At 41.1% G+C, this 23,448-nt stretch overlaps 1 protein-coding gene across 1 annotated transcript in view; it reads left to right on the top strand.

Moving 5' to 3' along the window:
- DNAH12 (dynein axonemal heavy chain 12) overlaps nucleotides 1-23,448 on the top strand; it is a 4,520,724-nt gene that overhangs the window by 2,487,027 nt on the left and 2,010,249 nt on the right. The window contains exon 32 of the mRNA XM_044078497.1: nucleotides 6,196-6,315. Within this exon, the coding sequence (XP_043934432.1) occupies nucleotides 6,196-6,315 (120 nt within the window). The remainder of the gene's footprint in view (nucleotides 1-6,195; nucleotides 6,316-23,448) is intronic.

Genomic DNA, 23,448 nt, shown 5'->3' with positions numbered 1-23,448 from the left:
GTAGGGCAGCGGGTACAGGAATTGCTCTTAGGAGACAGTCCTGGATGCGCTTATGTTCCTTTGCAGAGCCCTACAAGTCATCCTTTGTAAACACCCCGTTTGGTGGTTTCCCAAAGCCCAAGGAGCTTTCTTTTACACACATGGTGAAATCCCCTCTAGAGGCAGAGGACGAGCAGTAATGGGAGACACCGTCCATACGGCAGAGGGAGCCCACAAAATCAGGGTGACAGGGATAAGTTCTTTGGCAAGCCATACCAGCGCTCCTGAAAGGAGGCCTGTCTGTCCATCTCTGGAGGTAGTCGGGGGATGCTTAACTTTGTATTTGTACCCAGACACCTGGCTAAAAGTCACAAAAGATTGTTGAGTACAAAGCATAATATCCAGAGGATACACCATTCCTTTTACTAGGGTCTATATTAAATCAGTGAACGCTGATTTATTGACTCCGTGTAAGCAAAAGCTTACAATCCCGAACACTTAGAACAGTGATTTTTTTCCCCAGGGAAAAAAAATCGGTGTTCCAAAAAAGAAAAAAAAAACTTTAAAACATTACATAAAGTGGGGGGCTTCATCCCCCACACCCCGACATGGGGGGGCTGTGCCCCCCACACACCCCCTACTTAAATATACCAATGCCAAGATTGCAAAACAGTGATGAAAATGGCAAAATAACAATGGCGGCCAAGCGATTTCTTTCCCAGGGAAAGAATTCGCTTATATGCCGTTTTGGTATTTTGCCGTTTCATGCTTTCAAGTTCAATCAAGACGCATTCGAAAGAATGCATCTTGCATCATATAATAGGGAATGTTTTACTACCCCTCCACCCCCTGTGAAAAAAATCCGAGACGTTCCACCCAGTCACAGGGAACAGGCAACCTTAGAGATTACAAGGTTGCAAGAAAAAAAAGAGTCATCCAGCCAGTCCCAGCAGATCAGAGAGGATCGGGAACTTACTCAAGGTTTTTTTTAGTTCCAAAGAAAACAGGGGACTGGAGACCAATTTTGGATCTCTGCAGATTGAAAAAATCTTTCAAAAAAACAAAGTTTTGGATGGTCACGCTACACTCTATACTTCCCTTTCTAGGAAAAGTAGATTGGATGTGGTCAGTAGATCTCCTGGATGTGTACTACCATATAAAGATGGTCAGACCATCCAGGGATCATCTGCACTTTCGTCTGAGAGCCAGTCACTTTCAGTTTCGAGCTGTGCCCTTTGGTCTCACTACAGCCCCCAGAGTGTCCACCAAATGCATGGCAGTAGTCACGGCTCACCTGAGACGGTTAGGATTCCAGGTGTTTTCATATTTAGACAACTGGCTCCTCACCGTCACCACCAAGTATCAACTCGTACACACAAGGGAGACAACCTTAGATCTTTGCAGTCAGTTGGGGATTACTGTAAACTGGGACAAATCTGTTTACAGCCATCCAGACATACCATCTTTACAGGACCAGATCTCGACACAGTTTCCATAACCATAAAACTTCGAATGGAAAGAGTGGTGAGCCTTCGACAACAAGTTCTGGATCTCATCCCCAAACAGAGAGCCCCAGTTCCAGTAGTGCTCAAATTACTAGGGACCATGGCTACAGCCATCATTACCATTACATTAAGCTGAATGCACATGCGGATACTGCAGTGGTTGGTTTTCAGACAATGGTCTTATCAGGAACTTCAAATGTCTCACCACATTATAATAACAAAGTCATGCAAGAGGGATCTTCTTTGGTGGCTGACCTCTCCTCAAGTGACAATAGGACGTTCCTTTGTTCTTCCAACCCTGTTTGCCACTGTAACCATGGATGCCTCCCTAATTGGGGGGGGGGGGCATTTTCAGGGAAAGACAGCCCAAGGCATATGGGAGATCACTGGGCTCATCTGCATATCAATGTCCTAGAGATGAGAGCGGTACTTCTAGTGTTGCAGTCTTTTCAAAACTTTCTACCTCTAGGGACTATTGCAATACAGATGAACAACATGTTAGTAGTCTGGTACATAAACAAACAGGAAGGAACCAAATCATACCCCTTATGTCAAGAGGCCTTGAGAGTATGGCAGTGGGCAATATCCACCCAACACTTTCTGATAGCAATGCACATTCCAAGGAGGTCCATTGTGATAGTGGACAAGATGAGCAGAGCAATACTGTCTCCTCACGAGTGGTCCCTGAAAGAAGAAGTAGCGGAAAGGATATTCAGTAGATGGAGCCAGCCTTGCTGCAACCTCTTTGCAGCCCCCACCAACACCAAATACATCAACTACTTTGCCCTGATCCCCAGCTTGGGAGATGCCCAAAGGGATGCACTTGTACACAGTTGGCCCCCCGAGACTTCTTTATGCTTTTCCCCCATTTCCTCTGATACCCAAATTCCTACAGAAAGCCAGCACTCTGGGAAGGACCATTATTTTAATAGTCCCTTACTGGCCTCGTCAAATTTGGTTCCCCTTTCTGCAGCCTCATCTACTGGAAGAACCATAGCTTCTGGACCCAGTTCCGGATCTTCTGATGCATTCATCAGGGGTTCTTCATCCTGCAATTCATACCCTAAAATTGACAGCTTGGCTGCTCCAGTTCCACGAATAGCCAGGTTCCACAATTTATTACCTGCAGCACAGAACATCCTAATTTCTTCTCATAAATCTTCTACTAGAAAACTACACCTTAGCAAGTGGAAAAGATTTTCCATATGGGTGTCAAATTATAATGTTGACCCATATATGGCTTCAATTTCTTCCATTCTAGAGTTTCTGACTAAACTGTTTCATGAAGGAGCAGTTGCAGCAACCCTTAGAGTTCAACTGGCAGCAATCTCTAATTTTAATATTGGTGATCAACTGACTCCCATCATGTCACATAGACATTCTAAAGAATTTCTTAAGGGTACTATTCACTTTAGACCACCTATTAGAACCCCATCTGTTCCATGGAATCTCAGTTTTGTGCTCTCATGGATCATTTTACCCCCCTTTGAACCTGCATCATCCTGTGATTTGAAATACCTATCATGGAAGACCATTTTCCTAGTAGCTATTACTTCCGCTCAAAGAATTTCGGAACTACATGCCTTGTCCATCAAAGCCCCATACTTGATTTTTTATAATGATAGAGTAACACTGAGAACAAATCCTTCATTCCTACCTAAGGTTTGTTCTGAAACAAATCTCAACCAGACTAGAATTACCTGTGTTTTTCCCCAAATATACAAACAAAATGGAACACATGTTGCACAAACTCAGCATCCATAGGCAACTTTGTTTCTATTTAGACAGAACTGAGGACTTCAGAAAGTTGGATCAACTTTTAGTCTCCTTTTCAGACTCAAAGAAGGGTACTCTGGAGATAAAAGACACTTTGTGAAAATGGTTGTCAGTTTGTGTTTCTTTCACATACAACTCTACACGGATGACATTAAATCATAAAGTCAAGGCTTACTCAACCAGGGCAATTTCCACATCTTCAGTCTTTCTGGCATGGCTACCGATAAATACCATTTGTGCAGCAGCCACATGGTCCTCACCTCATACCTTTATCACTCATTACAAATTGGATAAGACCTCCAGGGATAGGGCCTCCTTTGGTTCTATGGTTCTGAGGAATGTACTTCCATGAGCCACCCAAGGAGATGGTGCTTGGGATGCTGACCCGTCAGTGAGAATGAAGGTGAGATAGAACAACTTCACATAAAGAAGTTATGTACTCACCACAACCTTCCATTTGAGTTGTTCATCTCGCCTTCATTCTTACGTCCCACCCACCAACCCCCTACCTTTAAAGTCTTGAGGGTTGGGAAGTTTAAACAAGTCAGTGATACTTTGTCCTTATCTTTGGTATTCTTATTTCAATGCCTATATTCTTTAGTTATCAGTACGATTGGGCAAACAAGATCTGAGGGAAGCACTATTGCATCATGGGATGGGGAGTAGGTCATGACCAGTTTGAAGACCTCGAGCTTTAGCATCTGGCCGAGTCGAACCGAGGTTCGGCTCCAGACCCATCAGTGAGAATGAAGGCGAGATGAACAACGCACATGGAATGTTATGGTGAGTACATAACTTCTTTTTATTTATTTAATTTTATTTATTTAACATTTGTTAAACAGGAAAGTCCACTACCACTGCACCACTGCACCTTTGCTTCTTTGGAATTTGTGTTAAAAGCAAGCAGAAAGCTAAAAATGTATCTTCTGCTGACTTACTTACTTTAGACAGGGATGATTTATTAGGTGTAGCTCAAGCTCGTAACCCCTCCCCATTCCAGTTTCTTTGAAAAAATATTATGATTTAATATTTCTTCATCCCAATTCTTTTTCCTGCTGTATTGACAGCTTTGGAGGGTGTTTTTATTAAAGCCTGTAACATGCCTGACAGCCAGCCTGCAGCCCCTAAGAGGACAGATAAATTGTATAAAGTTCCTCAATCTTACAGATTTTTATTTTCTTATTCTAGATCTGAACCTGCAGTGATTTTTTGGCAATCCTGCCATGACTAAACATTTAGTAAATGGTCATCTCCTCTCCTCCTATGTGGAAAGCCTTTGACAGAATTGGGAAGAAGAATGTATACCTCTGCCACAGTTATTTTTAGAATTTTTAATTGTCAAGCTCACATGTTAAAAGCTTTTGTTGGCATCATTTGAGAATATGAGAAACACTATAGCCACTTTTGCCTCTTCTAATCTTTTCTGAATACACTTAATTGCTTCTGAATCTTAAGTGGCCATAGTGTGCCTATGACTCAACTAAAGCCTGTTCCAGAGAGCTGCTACTCGAACTGTTATGAGAAGGTTTGCATGGTTGCATTCTCAAAATATACCCGAGTATGTTAAAGCTGAAATTTTCAATTCTCCTTTGGATAGGGAGCTTGTTTTTGGAATGTCTGCTGCAGAGATGCTGAATAAGTGTGATGAGAGAGGGAAGACGATTCATGTTTTTTTTTCAGATTTTTTTTAGACTCCCTTCTCCGGGTTTGTTAAAGGTTTTGCACCTCCCTCAGGACCTTTTTAAAAAGCAAAATAAGCATAATCAGCAAACTTCTGGCAAGCAGCCATTCAAACAGCAATAGCAAGGAGGCTACAAAATGAAAGGGAGAACCTTCCAGAATCCAGAACAGTCCAACAAGTCTGAATAAATATTTTCAAGTGAAAATCCACCACCCTTCCAACATTGGCAAGCCTTTCAGGCTTCCCAAAAATCTGGCTATCCATTTCTCTCTTTGGAAACAAGTAATATCAGACTAATGGGCTCTAGTGCATTCCCCCTGCAGGCTGCTAAGGCCTAGGAACATTGCACATCTTTTCAGACTGTATGTCAGGCAGAACTCACAGGGAAGGGAAAACAATATTTGTATTATCTAAGGATGATGTAGGCATATTCCATGTAAAAGTGTAAGAAGACATTAGCAAGTCACTTATGGAAGTCCTTCCTATGGATTCCTCTCCCAAAACCATAACACTCATAAAACTAAACACATTTTTCCACCTCCTCCTATCCCAACTGTTCAAAAAAGACTCCCTGGAGGAATGATTCAGTTTTGTGCAGACTTACTTAAAGCCATTTAGTCTCTTCGGTCTTCTCTTCCAGATGTGTTTTCCCTTACCCTATGAAAAGGAAGAGAACTCCTTCCTCTGAAGAAGAATCTTTTTCAGACTCTGAAAATGAGGACTTAGACTATGCATCTCAGTTATCTTCCCCAGTGCCATGTGAGTCTGAGTCTTAGGATAGTCTTTCCTTTGAGTCTCCTAATGAGGAAATATCCATTGGTGACATTGTATCCAGAATGAAATATTTCTTTATGTTGGAGGTATGAAAGTTTCTGAGTCACAAAAAATGTGTTTTGCAAATCTAAATATCTGATCCTATTAATTTTGTCTGTCCAATCCGACTGATGGGTTTTCAGGATGCTTGTTGGATGTGAGGCACAAAACTAGTTGATTTTGTGTTGAGTGAACTGTAAAAGAGTTTTTGTAAAACTGTAAAAAAGTTTTGCTTATTACTTTTACAAATGCTAATATACCTGTATTCAATTAGCAGTTCATACAGATTTCTTTTTGCTTGTAGAATTATGGTGAACAATTCCTGTTTTGTGAAGTTGGATTTCTTTGTTATTAAATTCATAATGGCATAACAAAATTAAAAATGTACAGAATTATTTCACTCCTTTGTTTGAACTGAAACATTTTTTTAAATTATTATAGGAGCTGGTTCCCACAAGCAACAGCAATAATGTGGTGTCCCTCACTCAGCTGTTTGAAATGCTGCTTTGTGATCTTGTCCAGGAGGATCCAGGAAACAAAAACATTCGTACATGGATTATGGTACATCTTTTACATAAATAAACATAATTTAAGATGCTGTTGTAATGAATCATATTCTTGTTCACTAAAATTACTAGTTACATTTAATAAACACATAAAGCTAAATTTAGTCTAAGGTGAAATATGTCATTTTCCATAATTCAAATGTTGAAGTACACCAACACTCTGCTAAGAGCATCAGAGGTAAAGTACAATAGTAGTCATAGCTTCCAAGTGTCTACTATGAAAGATCCTAATGAGGTTGCTGACATTGTGGGTCCTTGCTTATGAAACCTCAAAAGCAGTCTGTTACATGAAATGTAATGGAGCAGCTGAAATAGAAATGGATCCCTACAGAAGCTCAACGTTTTGAAACTTCAAACTTCAAAAGGCCTAGACCATAAGATTGAAATTTTCCGTGCACTACTGTTGTTCTAAACACCCACGAATTTGTGCACCGTTTGCTATGGAAGTGTGCGTGTATATATACATGCACACACACACACACACACACACACACACACACACACACACACACACACACACACACACACACACACACAAACAACTTCACACTTCACAGTCACACAATATTGGTGAAGGGAGAAAATTGCCAAAATTAGTGCACAACAGTCTCAAACAGTCACTCATATTGCTGTAACATGAGCAAGCAAACAAGTTCCAAGATACTGCATTTCAAGAACATAAGGGGTAGCTTGCTTTTAAAGTTAAAGGAATTGTCTAAAGTGGGAATTGTTGCTCACTGCCCTACAAGCCTTACTTTTGGTTACCACTATACCACATTTAGGATACACTGCAAAGTTCTGTCAAACTGGAGGTTTTCATCATAAGATAGAGGCATTTGAAGAAGCTGATGTATATTTTGTTTTAAAGCCAAATATTACATGGAAAATGCATATTGAAAGTCTGAATAAATCCTAGCCAAAAAGGAGATGACAGAAAAACTACTAAATTCTCATAAAGTCATTGTGAAATTGTACAGTATGTGATAGGCAGAATTTTGCTTTATCTGAAACTGTTGATCTTGGAATAAATGCTTGCCTGCCTTAGTGTTACCTAGAACTGTATTACCTAGATTTCTGTACACCTGGAAGCTTCACCTTTGGCAAACCATTTTAAGAGGAGAAGCCAGAGAAAAAATAAATAAATTCCACAAAATAATTACCACTGATGGATTTTTCAAAGAATAATAAAACCTCACCAAGAACATGAGGAACTGGGACCCAGTCATAGAGCCAAGCCCGGGGGCTCTGTTTGCAGGGGATCACCTGGTGGCCAGGTGACCTCATGTAATCCAATTAAACTCAGGCTAAAAAAGTTGCTTGTAGCTGCTGTAGGCACCTATCACTTCCAGAGTGATGTGATCAGGTGCAGTATCATTAAAGTGGCAGGGAGGAATGGCATGGATTATTATGCAAGCAAACCTCTAGGTCAGGAATGCTTTCTTACTTGCAGACCAGTTTCATCTTAGCAGAGATACTGAGTTGATGTAGGGGTGCTTATAAGCCCTTAGCTGGTTCCCAACCAGTTGAAGGTGACCAAATCTATGTACTATGAGTTAAAGAAAGGAAAACTCCCTCTGTTGTTTCGGAATATGCAGCTAACATCTATTCACAGTATTCACAGTATTCATCATTCTTAGAGACCATGAGAGCACTGCCTGGTAGGGATACTACCTCCTGACTCTGTCATACTACAGGGAGAATTCAAAGTTGATATGAGGAATGACAGAGATGCATGGGGAGCTGTGCCTGAGAGGAGGAGTTTGCTTGAGCAGTAGCGTACTAGTTCATTTTTATTTGACTTCTGTGCAAGTTCCAGTGTTGTCTCTTTTCATCTGATTCTACATTTAGGTTGTCAGATTCAATTGGATCTGACCTTGACACCTTCTGCCAGATTCTGGGATCCAAGAGCTCTCACTCCTCCATTAACCATACTTCCCTCCTTCTGTCTGATTTACCCCAGATCTTGGTTGCCACCTGTTCATCCATATGTGTTTTCCAAAAGCTGCTCAGGCAATCACGATAAGTGAAAGCAAAATTTGTTTACTCTCTTGCTCCTCCCTTTATGTTATGGTATTTAGTTGTAATGTAGTTACATTAGTGTTTAGGTAGCATTTTATAGGTAAAATCTTTTTCTGAGTGCTTTTTTTGTTGTAGAACATTCCAGTAGTAGTAGTGTTATTCTAAAGACTTAGATATTAGTAAGAGTGTTCACCTGTTAGTTCTACAGTTATATAGATATTTTTCATATAGATTAATATATGTGTGTGTATATATCTATATATATATCCATATAAAACACAAATAATGCAAATATGTCACTATAAAGACACTAATATCTACCAACTGACCCTGACCCTAACCCTAACCCTAAGGTCCGTCACTATCGCACACTCACCTGACCCGCGCCCTAACTCTAACTCACTTAAACCGCGCCTAACCCCAATATTTGTCACTATTGCATACATGCCTAACCTGCGCCCTAACCCTAACTCACTTATACCGCCCCAAACCCTAACATAAAACCAACCGCACACTCACCTGGACCCAACGCATGACCTAACACCACAGGGCTAACAATAGCAAAGCCACAATGACGTCAGTATGTCCATTTTGTATTTTCAGGATTTTGACTTTCAGGATTTTGCATTTTCGAGATTTTGCATTTTCAGTCATTAGTTTTCAGGATTTTGACTTTCAGGCTTATAGTGTTTCAGGATTCTAATAGGGAACCATATATATATATATATATATATATATATATATATATATATATATATATATATATATATATATATATATATATATATATATATGTATATATATATATATATATATATATATATATATATATATATATATATATGTTTATGCATATTTAATATTTCGTATACAGCTTACAGCGAGTCTTGTTCTTATATAGTGTTCAGTACTTTTTTGTGTGCATTCCTCTTTCTAATGACTGATAAACCATCAGGTTTTAAAAAGGGTTCAGCCTGTGGATACAAAATCCCTCCTCAAGACCCCCCACTCCTTTTGTGTCTATTGTTTGAGTGCTTTTCACCTTCAAGCTAGGTATGATATCTGTGCTGCCTTTGGATCCAGAACCCTCCAAGGCAGGAGAGAAAAACGTATACTTAAAGACTTGCTTCCTACCAAGACAAGGTCTTCCACAGTGTTATCTGAAGCTAGACAAACCTCTGCATCTCCCAATTCAGAAAAGAGAAGGGAGAAACAGAGAAGGACACACCTAAAGAAAAAAACATTGAGAGAAAACAGTAGAGAATTGAACCGATGACAAGAGGGTAGAAGAAAGAAAGGTGGAGAAATGTAGGGGAAAGGTCTCTGGATCTGACCAGTCTTCCAGGTCTGGCACCTAAGTGTTCGAGGCAGTTGGATCCATCTGCAACTTGGATCAGAACTCCATCACCTAGAGCTACCTTTTCCCCAGGACAAGTAAGCTCTAGCTTACATTCTACAGTACTACAGTACACACTACCCTTGAGATCTGCATCTGTAGCTTCATCATCAAGGTCCATACATTCCATTAGAAGTCTCATGAAGATAGATACTGACTGGATTGAGGAGAAAATTCTTAAGGACACAGATTCAGCTAGGGGACCTCACAGTGCTGTGCCTTAGAAGAAGGCTGGGAACAGGTCCATCAACCCCATCCTATTTCACTTCAGTAACAGTTTTAGTCTTGGAGCTGACATCTACAGGTTCGAAACCTTCTGACACACCTCTGTCTGATCCAATAGCCCTATAGACTTTAGCTTTGACTTCTTCCCTTACTCTATTAGCTCAAATATTTTCAAGTTGAGAAGAGTCCTGGAGCTAAAGTGTTGGGGTCGGAGTATTGACGGTGGAGTCGACACTAGAGTTTACAGAGCCAGTCCTCCCCCTTGGTGTTTGAGAACTTTTTGTCGTTTTGTGGTTTTCCTTACGTTATCTATTAAACTTCATTTACCTTGGATTTGGCTGCTGGTGCTCGTTTTGTGGTTTTCAGTTTGTGAAGGTGTTTGAGAACTTGACAGCTAGGCTTTGGTGTCCTTCTCAGAACCAATCTCCATTGGAGCTGGGAGACTCACTTGAGTCAGCTGACAGAGGAAGTATTTCCTTAGCTAAAATGGCAGAGTTGGCTTTTGAGGCTGTGGAAAGGGCCTTGGCTGCTCCAAGAAGGCAGGTGCATGCACAGACTTTGGATCCATCCTGACTCCCACTGGATCCTATGCCTCATTCTTCTCATTCAAGTTGACAGGGGCAGACAGAACCTATAAGCTTTTAGGCAGTTTAACATTCGAGCTTCCCATCTGATTCCAACATGTCTTTATCAGAGCCCCAGAAAAATGTTCTGTGAAAACAGACATGCAAATGGAAGCACATAGACTCCTTGCCTTAATCTGTCAATGAAGACATGGATTTGGATGGAGGAGAAGGATCCCCTTGATCCACATAGAAGACACTCTTTTGGAGACATTCTAGAACTGATGAAGCAGAGGGGGTGGTCCATTGAAATTCCTTTGGATGAGTCCATGTTCCTTGAAGCCTTTGGATCTGGCATTCAAGTCTCTTTTGGGTAACATACCATCAGAAGTCCGAAAAAACAGTGGACACCCAAATGTCTACCTTGCAATATACTTCCAGTGTTGCCATGCACTTACTGTTGAAAGCAGCAGATGGCACATCAAAAGCAGCTGGTACAGGCATTACCATGCATCAGAATGCCTGGATGTGGCTATGCAATTTCATGGAAAGCTTCAAGATATTGTTTATTGATGCCCCTTTTGATAGTTCCACTTTCTTTGGACCTAAGGTAAAATAAACACTTACCTGGAGTGAACAAGATGATAAGACCCTGCCTGCCTTAGGAATCCATTCCTCCACTTCACAAAGATCCTTTTTCCAGGAATCAAAGGGGAGGTAAGAAAATGTGGTTCAGAAAATCACAGGGTTTTTACCATGAAACTTCTGGAGATAGATCTCTCTGAGGCAGAGATGGAGAGAATTTGAACAGACATTGCCAAGAGGTGTTTCCATAGCCCCTTCACTAAGAAACCCTACCAGCATCCATGAACAGTTGCCTGACTGCTGTACTCTGGAGGCAGTCAGGGAGTGCTTAACCTTACACCCTCTGGCTTGACAAACCATAACTTCTGATTCATAGGTGTTAAGGATAATTACTAGAGGCTATACCATATTCTTTCTGTTTTCCCCAAAGAAAAGACTGAAGATTCCTGATATTCCCCCAGTCAGTTGCAATCTGCACCAGTAAAAGTGTTAAAGTTGATAGACAAAAGATTCATCCAACTGGTCCCCCCAAACCAGTTAGAATCCAGAGTCTATTCTAGGTTATTTTTAGTTCCAAAGAAGATGGGGTACATCATACCAACACTGAATCTCAGCCACGTCAAATGGACAAAATTCTGGATATTCACTGTACAGTCCATTCTGCCTTTATTGAGGAAAAACTATTGGATATGCTGTATAGATCTCGAGGATGCTACTACCACATCAAGATTTGAAGGCATTCCAGGAGATTTCTCCATTTCTGGCTGGGAGCCAGTTACTACAAATTCAGAGCACTACTGTTCAGTCTCACCACAGCCCTCTGAGTGTTCACCAACATTATAACAGTGGTGGCAGCTCATCTACAACTGCAGGGGATCCAAGTCTTCCCATATTTAGATGAATGGCTTCTAAGTGCTATCTGTAAGGATCTACTATTACAACACTGTGTTTTTCTTCTCAGTCTTGCAGGCCACCTAAGGATAACAGTCAATCATCTGAAGAGCAAATTACCACTCACACAACAACTAGAATTCATTAGATATCAGACAGAATACAGTTAGTCAAATTGCCAAATTTCCCATCAGGAGTTCGGTCATTAAGGTTAGTAGCTTCTCAAGTAATTCAGCATCCTCAGCCACAGGCAAAACTGATCCTGTGTTAGATCTGATGGCCTCTGCCGTTACATTAATATCATTAGCAGGATACAGTATGAGAGTGCTGCAATGGGTACTATCCATCCAGTGGGCACAGAACTTTCAGCCTCTACATGCCAAGATCCATCTCACTCAAATATGCAGAAACCGTATAAGATGGTGGATGACTTCTCCACTGGTGATAGAAGGGAGAACTTTTTTCTGTATGCCACAGTAACCATGGACACTTTCCTTCTGGGTGGGCCATTTTGAAGGGAAGATGGTTCAAGGGACTTGGTTACCTGAGGAGGTCAGTCTTCACGTCAGTGTCGTAGAGATTAGTGCAGTTCTCCTAGCATTGCAGGCTTTTAAGGACTCTCTCCCCAACGGTGTGATTTCCATTCACATGGACAATATATTAGTGATGCGATACAGCAATAAACAAGGTGGAACATGTTCATATCCTCTTTGGTGGGAAGCCATGCGAGTATGGCAGTGGGAAATGTATTCTGATCACTTTCTAGTGGCAACACACATTCCTGGGATGTCGAATATTCTAGAAGACAGACAGGGCAAGCCCATCCTATTACCTCATGAGTGGTCTCTCAAAAAGTGGCAAAAAGAAATATTCAGCTTCTGGGGCCAACCTTGCTGCAACTTCCTTCCTAAACAACAAATGTAGCATTTACTTTGCTCACATTCTTCAACAGGGACAGTCTCTGAGAGATGGCAATAATCTATTTTTGCCCCCAGGTCTCCTGTGTGCCTTTCCACTGATTACTCTTCTTACAAAATTCATACAGAAAGCCATGATGTGCAAGGCGCAGGAGATCCTCATTGCCCTGTTAGGTATGGTTCCCCTTTCTTTGGCCTCATTTGCTTGCAACCAACCTGCGTGCTGGATCCCATTCCAGTTCCATTTACTCTACTATAAAGGTTCAGATGGCTACCATTTCTAGTTTTCACATAGGAATAGTGATTTATCTACTGCTTATCTTAGGATATTTAAACCCTTTGTTATAGGAACTTTTCTGTTGAGACCACACATTCGAGATCCAGTCCCTCCATAGGATATCACATTGTTGTTTCAGTCATTGACTCAAAAACCTTTTGAACCTGCAGCCTCAGCTGACTTAAAATTTCTTTCTTGGAAAACGTCCGCTGTACAAGTTTTGGAGTTACAAGCACTGTCATGCAAGCCACTGTTTCTCATCTTCCACAAAGATAGAGTGTTGTAGATCACTAACCCTTCCTTCCTTTCTCCTAATGATGTCATCTGAAACAAATTTGAATCAATATATTGACTTATCTGTGTTTTTTCCTAACTACTCAATCAAAGGTGAACACACGCTTCATACTTTAGATGTCCAGAGACAGCTCTGTTTTTATTTACATTGTACTAAAGAAATTGGAAAGTCGGAACAGCTATTTATGTCCTTTTCCAAAACAAAAATAGGACAAAATGTAACAAAAGTTACACTTGCTAGAAGTGGCTGGCAGACTGCATTTCCTTTGTTTATAAAAATCAAGGATTGCCTTTGCACTGAAAACCTAAGGCTCACTACCAGAGCAATGGCTACTTGTGCAGCATTTGCAAAACAAGTTACTATTAGTGACATCTGTGCAGCAGCGACCTGGTCATCTGCTCATTATAAGTTGGACAGCACAGTGGTCCAGCGGTAGCATTGTTGCCTCACAGCAAGAGGTACTCTGGTTTGATTCGCGGCTGGGATGCCTTCTGTGCGGAGTCTGCATGTCCTCCCTGCATTCACATGGGTTTCCTCGGGGTGCTCTGGTCTCCCCCCACGTTACAAAGGCATACATCTAGAGCATTTCTCCCTGGGCCTCCACTGAAAATTGGCTTCGTTCCAAGTCGGACTTTCCCAGTAAACACTTGTTAAATAATTAAATAAATAAATGTACAATCTAGAGCTCACACATCCTTTGGCTATGCCATTCTCAGCAATATCCTCCTTGAGACCACCCAGGTTATTTTTAGACAGCTTGGAAATCTGTCCCATATGTTGAAATAGACAAAACTAGGCCATTGGATACAATAGTTGTATAGTTACCGTAATGATAGATTTGTTTTGTCTCATTTTTGTCCAGTTCAACATCCCTTCCTCCTTCCCCTTTCAGAAATTGCCATTTGAATCTTCTGGGGCTCAGATAGACCTCAAATAAGACCCTGTCTGTTTGTTTCACATCACTATACACTGTGTGGGGGATGTTTTAGATTATTACTCTATTCTGTAAAATTTTGGCCAGTATGATTACAATACTCAGCAAACTCGATCTGAGGTAAAGCAGACAGAAGGAGAGAATTGTGAATAAGGGAGGAGTCAAACCTCTCAGATCCAGGACCTTGGTAGAAGGTGCAAAGTTTAGATCCATTCGGATCTGACACCCATAAGCTGAACCAGAAGAAAATGAGACAACATGGATCTAGCATTATGGTAAGTAACAGTAAGCTGTTGTTTATATTAGACTACATTGCGACAAAGGTGCATAACTGACTTTGTGTTATGTCTTCTGAGATGTCACAGTATATTTCAAGCACTCATATCTAGACAGGTGCTGAATTATCATATGCTCACCACTTTGTGGTGAGTTGGGGCAGCTGGCTGAAGCAGTTGCTGGGAAAGCTGAATAAAACTAAACTTGTATTGAAGGTGTCTTGGAAGCATCTAGAAGAAGCTTCTATGTAATTTGACCTAGTTCCGCTTCAGCCTCCATAAGAGAGACTCTCATACACAGGGGAGCCAGGGCTGTGAAGACCAAATAGTCCTCAATAGTTGATGTGGTCTTTGTATCATATATGTATGTATATTCTGTAGCATCTGTATCATAACATTGACAGCTTAGCTTGTCAGATCTTAAAACATCAACACCTAAGCGTCAAAATCTAACAATAGCGAACTGCCACATCATCGAATTCTTTCCTCGGGGAAAGAATTCGGGTGGCCATCTGTAAAAAAAATAAACAAACACACCAAGACATAGTGGGGGGCTTCTTCCCCCACACCCCCCCTAACTAAATATACCAACTCCGAGATCGCCCTACATTCGGGAAAGGGCAAAGCCTCGATAACGGCCATGCAAAGTCTTTCCCGAGGAAAGAATTCGATGATGTGGTCTTTCACTATTGTAAGCGTTCGACGCTTAGGTGTGGATGATTAAGCATTTGACAACCTAAGCTGTCGACAATTCAATAGGAACCCATTCTGTACTGTATAACTTAACATTATTGCATATGTAGTGTGCCTGTTTAACATTTGTGATTGCAGTTAGGCTAAACAAAGAAAGTCTATGGCCAAATGTTTTTATCTTGAAATGATGGTACTGGAGAAATTGTTGGTGCACATCAGAATGATTGTAGATGTCAAACTAAAGGAAGAGCCTTCCCATGTAAGATCTAACCAGTAAGTACTGACAGGCCTGGGAGGTAGCAGCTACAATAGTCATTGAAATGACGGCCTTAATGTGGGAGGCAATTTATGAGGCCATCAGGCAAATGATCCCTTGATTTATGACAAGGGTCATGACATTGCCCTGGCTATTCTCAGCAAGAGTAGAGAAGATTACCTCAGTTTAGGGGGTATATTTAGAAGGTGGAAAGGAAACTTTGAGGAACTACTAAATCAATCAACATGTTGTCCTTTGAGAAGACAGTGCCAGAGGTAAGTGGTTGAATTGAGTCCATTTCTGTAGATGCGGCCACTGCAGCAGTTAAATATTTTTGAGGTCACAAGGCTGTGTTAGTGTATGAGATCTAGCTGTGCTGAAGGGGCTGCTATTAAGTACATTGGTTAACTGCTGTTTCCAAGGTTGCAGGGAAGATAGTGCAATTATTTCTGGACTAACAAACTGGAGTGGCTTTCCTCATTTTCAATAAGTGGCTATGAGGGTGTGTTCTCATTACAGAGGAATCACGCTAACCTTCCTGACAAAGTGTGTGCCTGGGTGCTGGTCACAAGATTTGAGTAGTGACCAAAAGTATATCATGGATGCCCAGAGGGCAACATTGTCTCCGAACAGCAGAAATGCAACTCTCAGATAGCCAGACTGAATATTGTCTAAACCCTTGCTATGCATCTGTAGTCTGTTCTTGAAAATACTGAACAGGAAGGGAGACAAAACATATCCTTTGTGGAATCCTACATCTACCTTGAAGGTGTTGCATGCAGAAATCTTGTGACCCTGTACTGATGTAATATCTTCTACCTCAAGACATTTGGACACCCACTTTCATGCCTTATGAGATCCACAGAACATATGTAGATCATGTTGGCTAACTTCTGACCTCTCCAATATCCTTGCAAGAACAAAGAACTAATCCACTGTTCCATGACAACAAAGAATCTATATTTCTCCTCCTAAAGCAGAGGCTCTGCTATAAAAATGCCCCCGTTCCAAAATTATAATATAAACTTTTGCAGGAGTTTGATCACTTTGTAACTAAAACACCACATTAATTCACTCTTATTGAAAAAAAGAACTATTACCCCATTTGCAGATCCAGAAGTAGTGCTACTGTCCTTCATAGGACATTGAAAATCCAAATGCCTAACAATATCTAGTACATCTAACACTTCTGACTGGAACTTATTCATTCTCATAGCCTTGCCATCAAAGAAATATGTTGTTATGCCATTAACCTCATATATAGTAATGTATACATTCCCACCAGTTGCTTTGGCAGTGCTTTTACAGAGGATGGCATGTCCAACAGGCTGAGGTGTACCTCAGAGTGTTACTTCTATTCCCAACAATGTTATCAGAGAACATCCTGGGTAAAGCTCCCTCTAACGTGCTGGGCAGTTTGCCTGAACGTCTATGAGACCATAAAAAAACCTCACTCTATGGCCATCTAAACATCTGCATCTTCACTTAAACAATTACTACCAGTGGTGTTTTCTAAACCTAACAGTACATATCAGTCAGACCTTTAAACACCTTGCTACTATTGCACAGAAGGGGTCTTTCTTTAGTTTAACAGCTTCCTTCACTGCTGATGTTCAGCAGGCTCTTGATTTCCCACCAACATGCTCCTAGCTGTCACATCAACAGTGTTTTAAACGAGGTCTGTTCTGACCCCACATCTGAACTCATTCCACACAAAATGCATCTGACAGATGTTATCAAGACACCCTTCATACATACTTTGATTTCTTAAGTCTGTCCAGCCACTCCCCAGCTGTCTGATCTGTATAATTCAGATAACCACCAAATGATGATTTGTTGACAGTTCAAGAACGTTTTTGACCCAGGTGTCTAAAACATATAGTTTAAAGTCATATGACATAAATACAAAGCCAGTCATCTACCAAACTGCTGTTTGACTGCATTGATTTTTGATTTTTCACATCTAAGGCTTGGATATTTCCATTACTTTTTTTAAATTTTGGTCTTATAATATTACAATATTACAGTTTATCATATTTTAAACTTTGTTTTACTGCAAATATTTTTTTCTTGAAGTCTTAAAAGCTTATAGGTGGGATCAGTTACAAAACTTTCCTTTTGCATTTATTGACTGAAAAGGAATTAGATCTAGCTAAATAGTAGGAAGAGTTGACAGTTAACTTTTTTTAAGGTATTCAAATCCATTTCTTTTCAGCTACAAGAGCTCTTGAGTTTAAAACTGCTGTTTGACTGCATTGATTTTTGGTGGCTTTTTAGCGGCCAAACCCTACTTTAAATTAGAGTTGCTAAGCCTCTGCTAGTGCTATTTATACTAGACACTGAAAGCTCAAACTGATAAGGTACTCCCATTAGACTCTTAAAGCTCGAGTTAACCTCTTTCATGTAATCCAATTTCAAGTAATGCATGCTGAAATATTCAGTGTTAATCTGAATTGTGTAGTGTTCTTTTCTGCATTTTTCTTTGTTTTAATCAGAAGTCAACTCTTTGCATTTTGACTTCGTCTGGGACCTTAATCTTACAGTATCCTTCACAGAAGTGGGAGAATTGTGAGTTGCTAAGGATCTGAGCCTCTTTTATTTCATTTCTGATGTTTTTTTACTGTTTGTATTTTACTTGGTCCTTAGTGCGTTGGTGCCTTAGTCTTGTAGTATAACTCACAATAGTGAGAAACTTGTGAATTGCTGCAGGATTTGAGTCTCATTTATTACATTTCTACTTGAATTTTACTTGGGATGGGACCTTACTGTTGTAGTATAACTCACAATAGTGAGGACATTGTGAATTGCTGCAGGGTCTGAGCCTCATTTATTACATTTCTACTACATTTTTCTGTTTGTATTTGACTTAACCTGAGAAACTTAGCCTTGTGGTATCACTCACAGTAGTGAGAGAATTTGCTGCAGGATATGAGGCTTATATAAACATTTATACTACATTTTTACTGTTTACTGATTGGATTCCACTCTTAACTCATTATCTCGTATAACCTGTGCTGAGCTGTGTGGTAGTCGTTTGCAGTGCCCTATATAGTTGTAGGCACCTGAAGTTGCAATTTTCCATATACAACATCCTCTGCTCTTTTGTCAGTAATTAGCTGAATGTAGAGCAGCTAGTATGCCCAGTGAGAAGCATTACCTAAAGAGTGTTGTTTTAGATCAGTCATAGCCCTCTCCTCCCAACCCAACAACTCCAAACCCTGATTGTATTGCCCCTTGTAGATCACAAAAAAGAGGATCCACAGCCATGGATGTGCACTTTCCTACTGTCTCTGTAGCCAACCTTGTGGAAATGGGCATTCTGAGAAAATATAGTAGTTGTCTCATGTTTACTGTCTACCACTTTATTCTTTAGCAGACTGACACAGTACGTGAGAGATGTAGTTACACTATGTCTTTGGAGGCAAAGCTCTCACATATAGAAACTGATACCTCCAAACAGGTTACCAGAAACACACATACACTATATTGACTATAGATCAGACAAATAAACTCACATATGCTGAAGCTCTTAAAGGAATTCTACCAAAACCTCTAAGGCCAACTATACTGTGTCCTCAGCAATCCCCAAGTACTCGACAAAGACAACTTTCCCCAGAACACATACAATCACATCTCACAGTATCTCAAACTCTAAGCCCTTAAGGCAAAGCAACCTCTAAGCCCTTAAGACAAACTGCCACGCAACCCACTATATTGGTCATTGGTGATTCTATTGTGAGATGGGTCTATGTTCAGTCATCGAATGAGAAATCCATTAAACCTCTCTTTATCAAACTTAAAACATTGAACATTAACCTCAGCGGATGTTCAGTCATCAAAGAATTTATCCGGGGAATGGAGTTGGTTGGCCATCATTAGGAAATTTGCCCTTTTCCCCACTGTAGTGTGATCTCAGAGTTGGTATATGTAAGTAGAGGAGGTGTGGGGGAAGTAGTCCCCCACCAGAATGAGTTTGATATACTTCAATGTGTGTTTCAGTATGAATGTTGGCCCAATGTCTCTCTTCCCTGGGTAAAATATTCAATAATTGAACATTTGCTGAAGTTAACGCTCAGTGTTTTAAGTTCAATGAAGAGAGATTCAATGGATTTCTCATTCGATGACTGAACATAGACCCATTGTGAGATACACTGCTGTCCCCCTCTGAACAAGAAGACAGTCATGGTCTCTTGCCTATGAGGGGCAAGGATTCACCAGATCACACATGCACTCAGGACTTCGAACCACAAGTACCAGTATGTCTCTGTCATAGTCCATGTAGGTGTTAATGACCTGAGATATACCTCTTTGAACTATATGAATAGAGACAGAACAGAGCTTTCAGATGTGACTCAGGCAGGTGTGAGTCTAGCACTGAGCAGCATTTTACCTTCTCCAAGGATACCACAATATAAGCAGAAGAAGATTGACTTTAACAATTGATTTAATTACTGGTGTCATTCTAAGAGGGCCCAGTATTTATCAGCTTGGGTGGGCATGATTGACAGACCATGCTGCTTTGCCAGGGATGATCTGCACCTGTCCCCACTAGACCTTCAGTTATTAGCCAAAGCATTATCCAACCTGTAGTGCCTTTTTTGGGCAATGCCAATCTGATAAACCTCCAACATAGTAAATTCCAAGCAAGATAAACTATAGGTGTTACTGTTCAGTGATAGGAGTCTCAAAAAGAATCTCCAGTCCCTAGAAGCACTCCTTACCCTGGAAAGTGTTGGCATCTCTGGAGTTACTGAAACATGATGTAAAGATATGGAAAACCCACTGGCAGTACAAGGGTATAATGCCTTCCAACACATTTAGATCAGGTACTGCACAAGAAGGGACAAGAGGTAGAGGTCTTGAACATGAAAAGTAAGCACACCTTAAGATTGGTCAAACAATATGGCATACTTGAGCTACTCTATGTCCAAATAACCTTAAGTAAAGTCTAATACCATATCTTTACCAGCTATAGGTGCCTATGACCCAAGATAATCATACAAAATACTTGAATAGACTGGAGCCACTCCCAATTCAGTCCAACACCACATTCATACATGAGTTCTACTGTCCTACCATAAACTGGGGCACATACACAAGCGCTAGCATGCAGGCTTAAAGATTAGATTTTGTCAATGCAAACCTGACACCCTGGAACAGCTAGTCTGCACACCTACTGCAGGTGAAAATATCCTGGATCTGGTACTCACAACAATGAGGGAAGGTTGCATCCCCCCACACAGTTATGTAATACCCTCACTGTTCAGTTCAGATTGTAAAGCAGTCACCTTTGAAATAAATATAAAGGCAGAACACCCAGCAAGCCTCAGAAACTTTAATAGGAGTTACAAGGCTTACTACCGTATTTATTGTATTTATTTATTTAACATTTGTTAACCGGAAAGTCCAACTTGGAACAAAGCCAATATTCAGCGGATGCCCGGAGAGAAATTCTGCAGATGCTTGTCCCCAGATGCATGTCTTTGTAACATGGGAGGAAACCGGAGCACCCGGAAGAAACCCACATGAACGCAGGGAGGACATGCAGACCCCACACAGAAGGAACCCCAGCCGAGAATCAAACTGGAGAACCTCTTGCTGTGAGGCAACAACACTACCGCTGCACCACTGTGCCATCCATACCTCCTATTAAGCGATGACATAGTTAAATTCCAAGCCCCTCCCAAACTCAGAGAACTTGGTGGCCTGTGCAGAAATCCTGTACAAGCATGCAAATATCTGCAAAGAAAGAGCAGTACCAAACCAAACTAAACTTAGGACAAACTCCAAAAAAGATCCCCCTTGGTGGACCCCCCCCCCCAGGATAAATAGGTTGTACAACACAAGAAGGAAAATACTATTTAAAAATAAGAAGGTCTATGCTCAAAAGACAAAAGCCTCTCTCATCAGTCTAAACAAGCAACTCAGCTGGCTAATCAAGTCAACCAAAACCAACTTTGAGGCAAAAATAGTCTCCTATGCTAAGGATATCCATTTTTCAGTTATGAACACTGTGACATTCCTACACTGCGCTGTAATCAAGGAACCTGAATCTTCACCACCGGCACTGGAGAGGGACGTTCACTTGGAACAAAAATGGATACATTCACTATTTCCAGATTCAGCTCTCTGCATCAAGCACAATTTCCTTTAAGAGCACACAGGGAACACAGTCAGTCCAGGGCCTGGGTCTTCCATCTCCCTATCTCGCTTCAGATCCCCAGTAAGAGTCCAGACTGGCACATCTGTTAAGTCCTCAGCAGAGTGTCCAAGCCAAGTCGTCCAGCACCCTCTCTATGAAACCAGTGCTTCATGTCCCACCATCAAGCAGCTGATACACACACTGTTTGAGACTTGGTTTGAGCACACACACACACACACACACACACACACACACACACACACACACACACACACACACACACACACACACACATACTGGGGAAAAGCTGGCACAGGTTTACTAGCTATGCCCCATTCTGCCCTGACTATAAGGTAGTAACTGTCACCAGACACTCCCAAGCCAACTACTCTAAGGCTCTTACAAGGTAGCCAGTTATACTGAGTGAAATTAATATTAATACAAATGGTAGTTTGACCAGTGCAATAAGGCTTTCAGGAGTGGCCACAGAGTAACCAAACAGATATGAGTGCTCTCAAAGCTTAAAATATTTTCTAAAAGGCCACCCACAATGAAAAGTTTAAGTATATTTAATAATAAATAAGAAAAGAACATGAAAATACTAAATATCCATTTACAATAAACACCAGAGTTTCAGCCACAGGAAATATTAAAATAACACATATGAATAGATTCACACAGATACAGAGAAACCAGTACATCTGAAGTAGTTAACTTCATTTTATCTGCAACCTGTGGATATACGGATCCGTATCGGATCCGAGCTGGCAACTTTTTTTCTAGCATCTGCTCCAAGCTCTGAGCTCCTCTCCTTAACCATAATGCCCTACCATCTCCTATCTTCCCTCAGATCTCATTTGCCGCGTCAGTAGCGTGCATCGTGGTCTCCTTTGCTCTGAGCTCAGGGATAGTAAGTAGAAATTGTTTTTTGTTGATACCTAGGTGCGCTTGACTAGGAATTCCCTTCCTCCCCATCTGTAGTTTTGTGTTTGGTCATTGGTGTAAAAAAAAAAAAAAAAAGTTTTTTGTATAGGGTAGTACTTAGGCCTGCCCTTCCCCTACCTGTATGTGTGTGATTTTTGGAAAGGTAGTGCTTGTACCTTGGAGTGCAGGACTATGGCTGAACAGCCAAAGCCTGTGTTCAAAAAATGTACAGAGTGTGGCCATAAGCTTTCCCTGGCCGATGGTCACATTCTGTGTGTGATATGCTTAGGAGTGGCACATTTGTCCACTCAATGTGCTGTCTGTTCAGGTTTCAACCCTAGGGTCCTTAGGGATCATAAGGCCAAGCTAGTTACCAAATGCCTTCTCCCTGCTGCCATGCTGGAATCTGCCTCGGCCTCGGTCGCTAGTGTACCACCTTCCACCCAGACAGGGACTCAACCTCCTTCTTCATCTGGCGATGGGCCTTGAACGGACAGATCTTCAGTCAGTGAGTGTGACAAAGAGAAGGAAAAGGAAAGGCACATAGAGGAAAGGGAGAAAAAGAAGGACAGGCATCATAAGAGGTCCCCAGACAGGGAGCTCTTTCTCAGCCCCCCATCTAAGACCATGAGGCCTGTTTCTCCAAGGCTCTGGTCTCCTCGTTTCTCACCGGAGCCGTTGGAACATTCTGACCCAAGGCCCTCCTCCCCACTGCGCAGACCAGCCAGATCCGAGT

This window comes from Protopterus annectens, chromosome 7.part1, assembly GCF_019279795.1.
Source record: "Protopterus annectens isolate FY-2018-M chromosome 7.part1, PAN1.0, whole genome shotgun sequence".
In the NCBI taxonomy this organism is placed as follows: domain Eukaryota; kingdom Metazoa; phylum Chordata; order Ceratodontiformes; family Protopteridae; genus Protopterus; species Protopterus annectens.
Note: the sequence above shows the minus strand (reverse complement) of the source record. Positions and strands in the feature narration are given on the sequence as shown.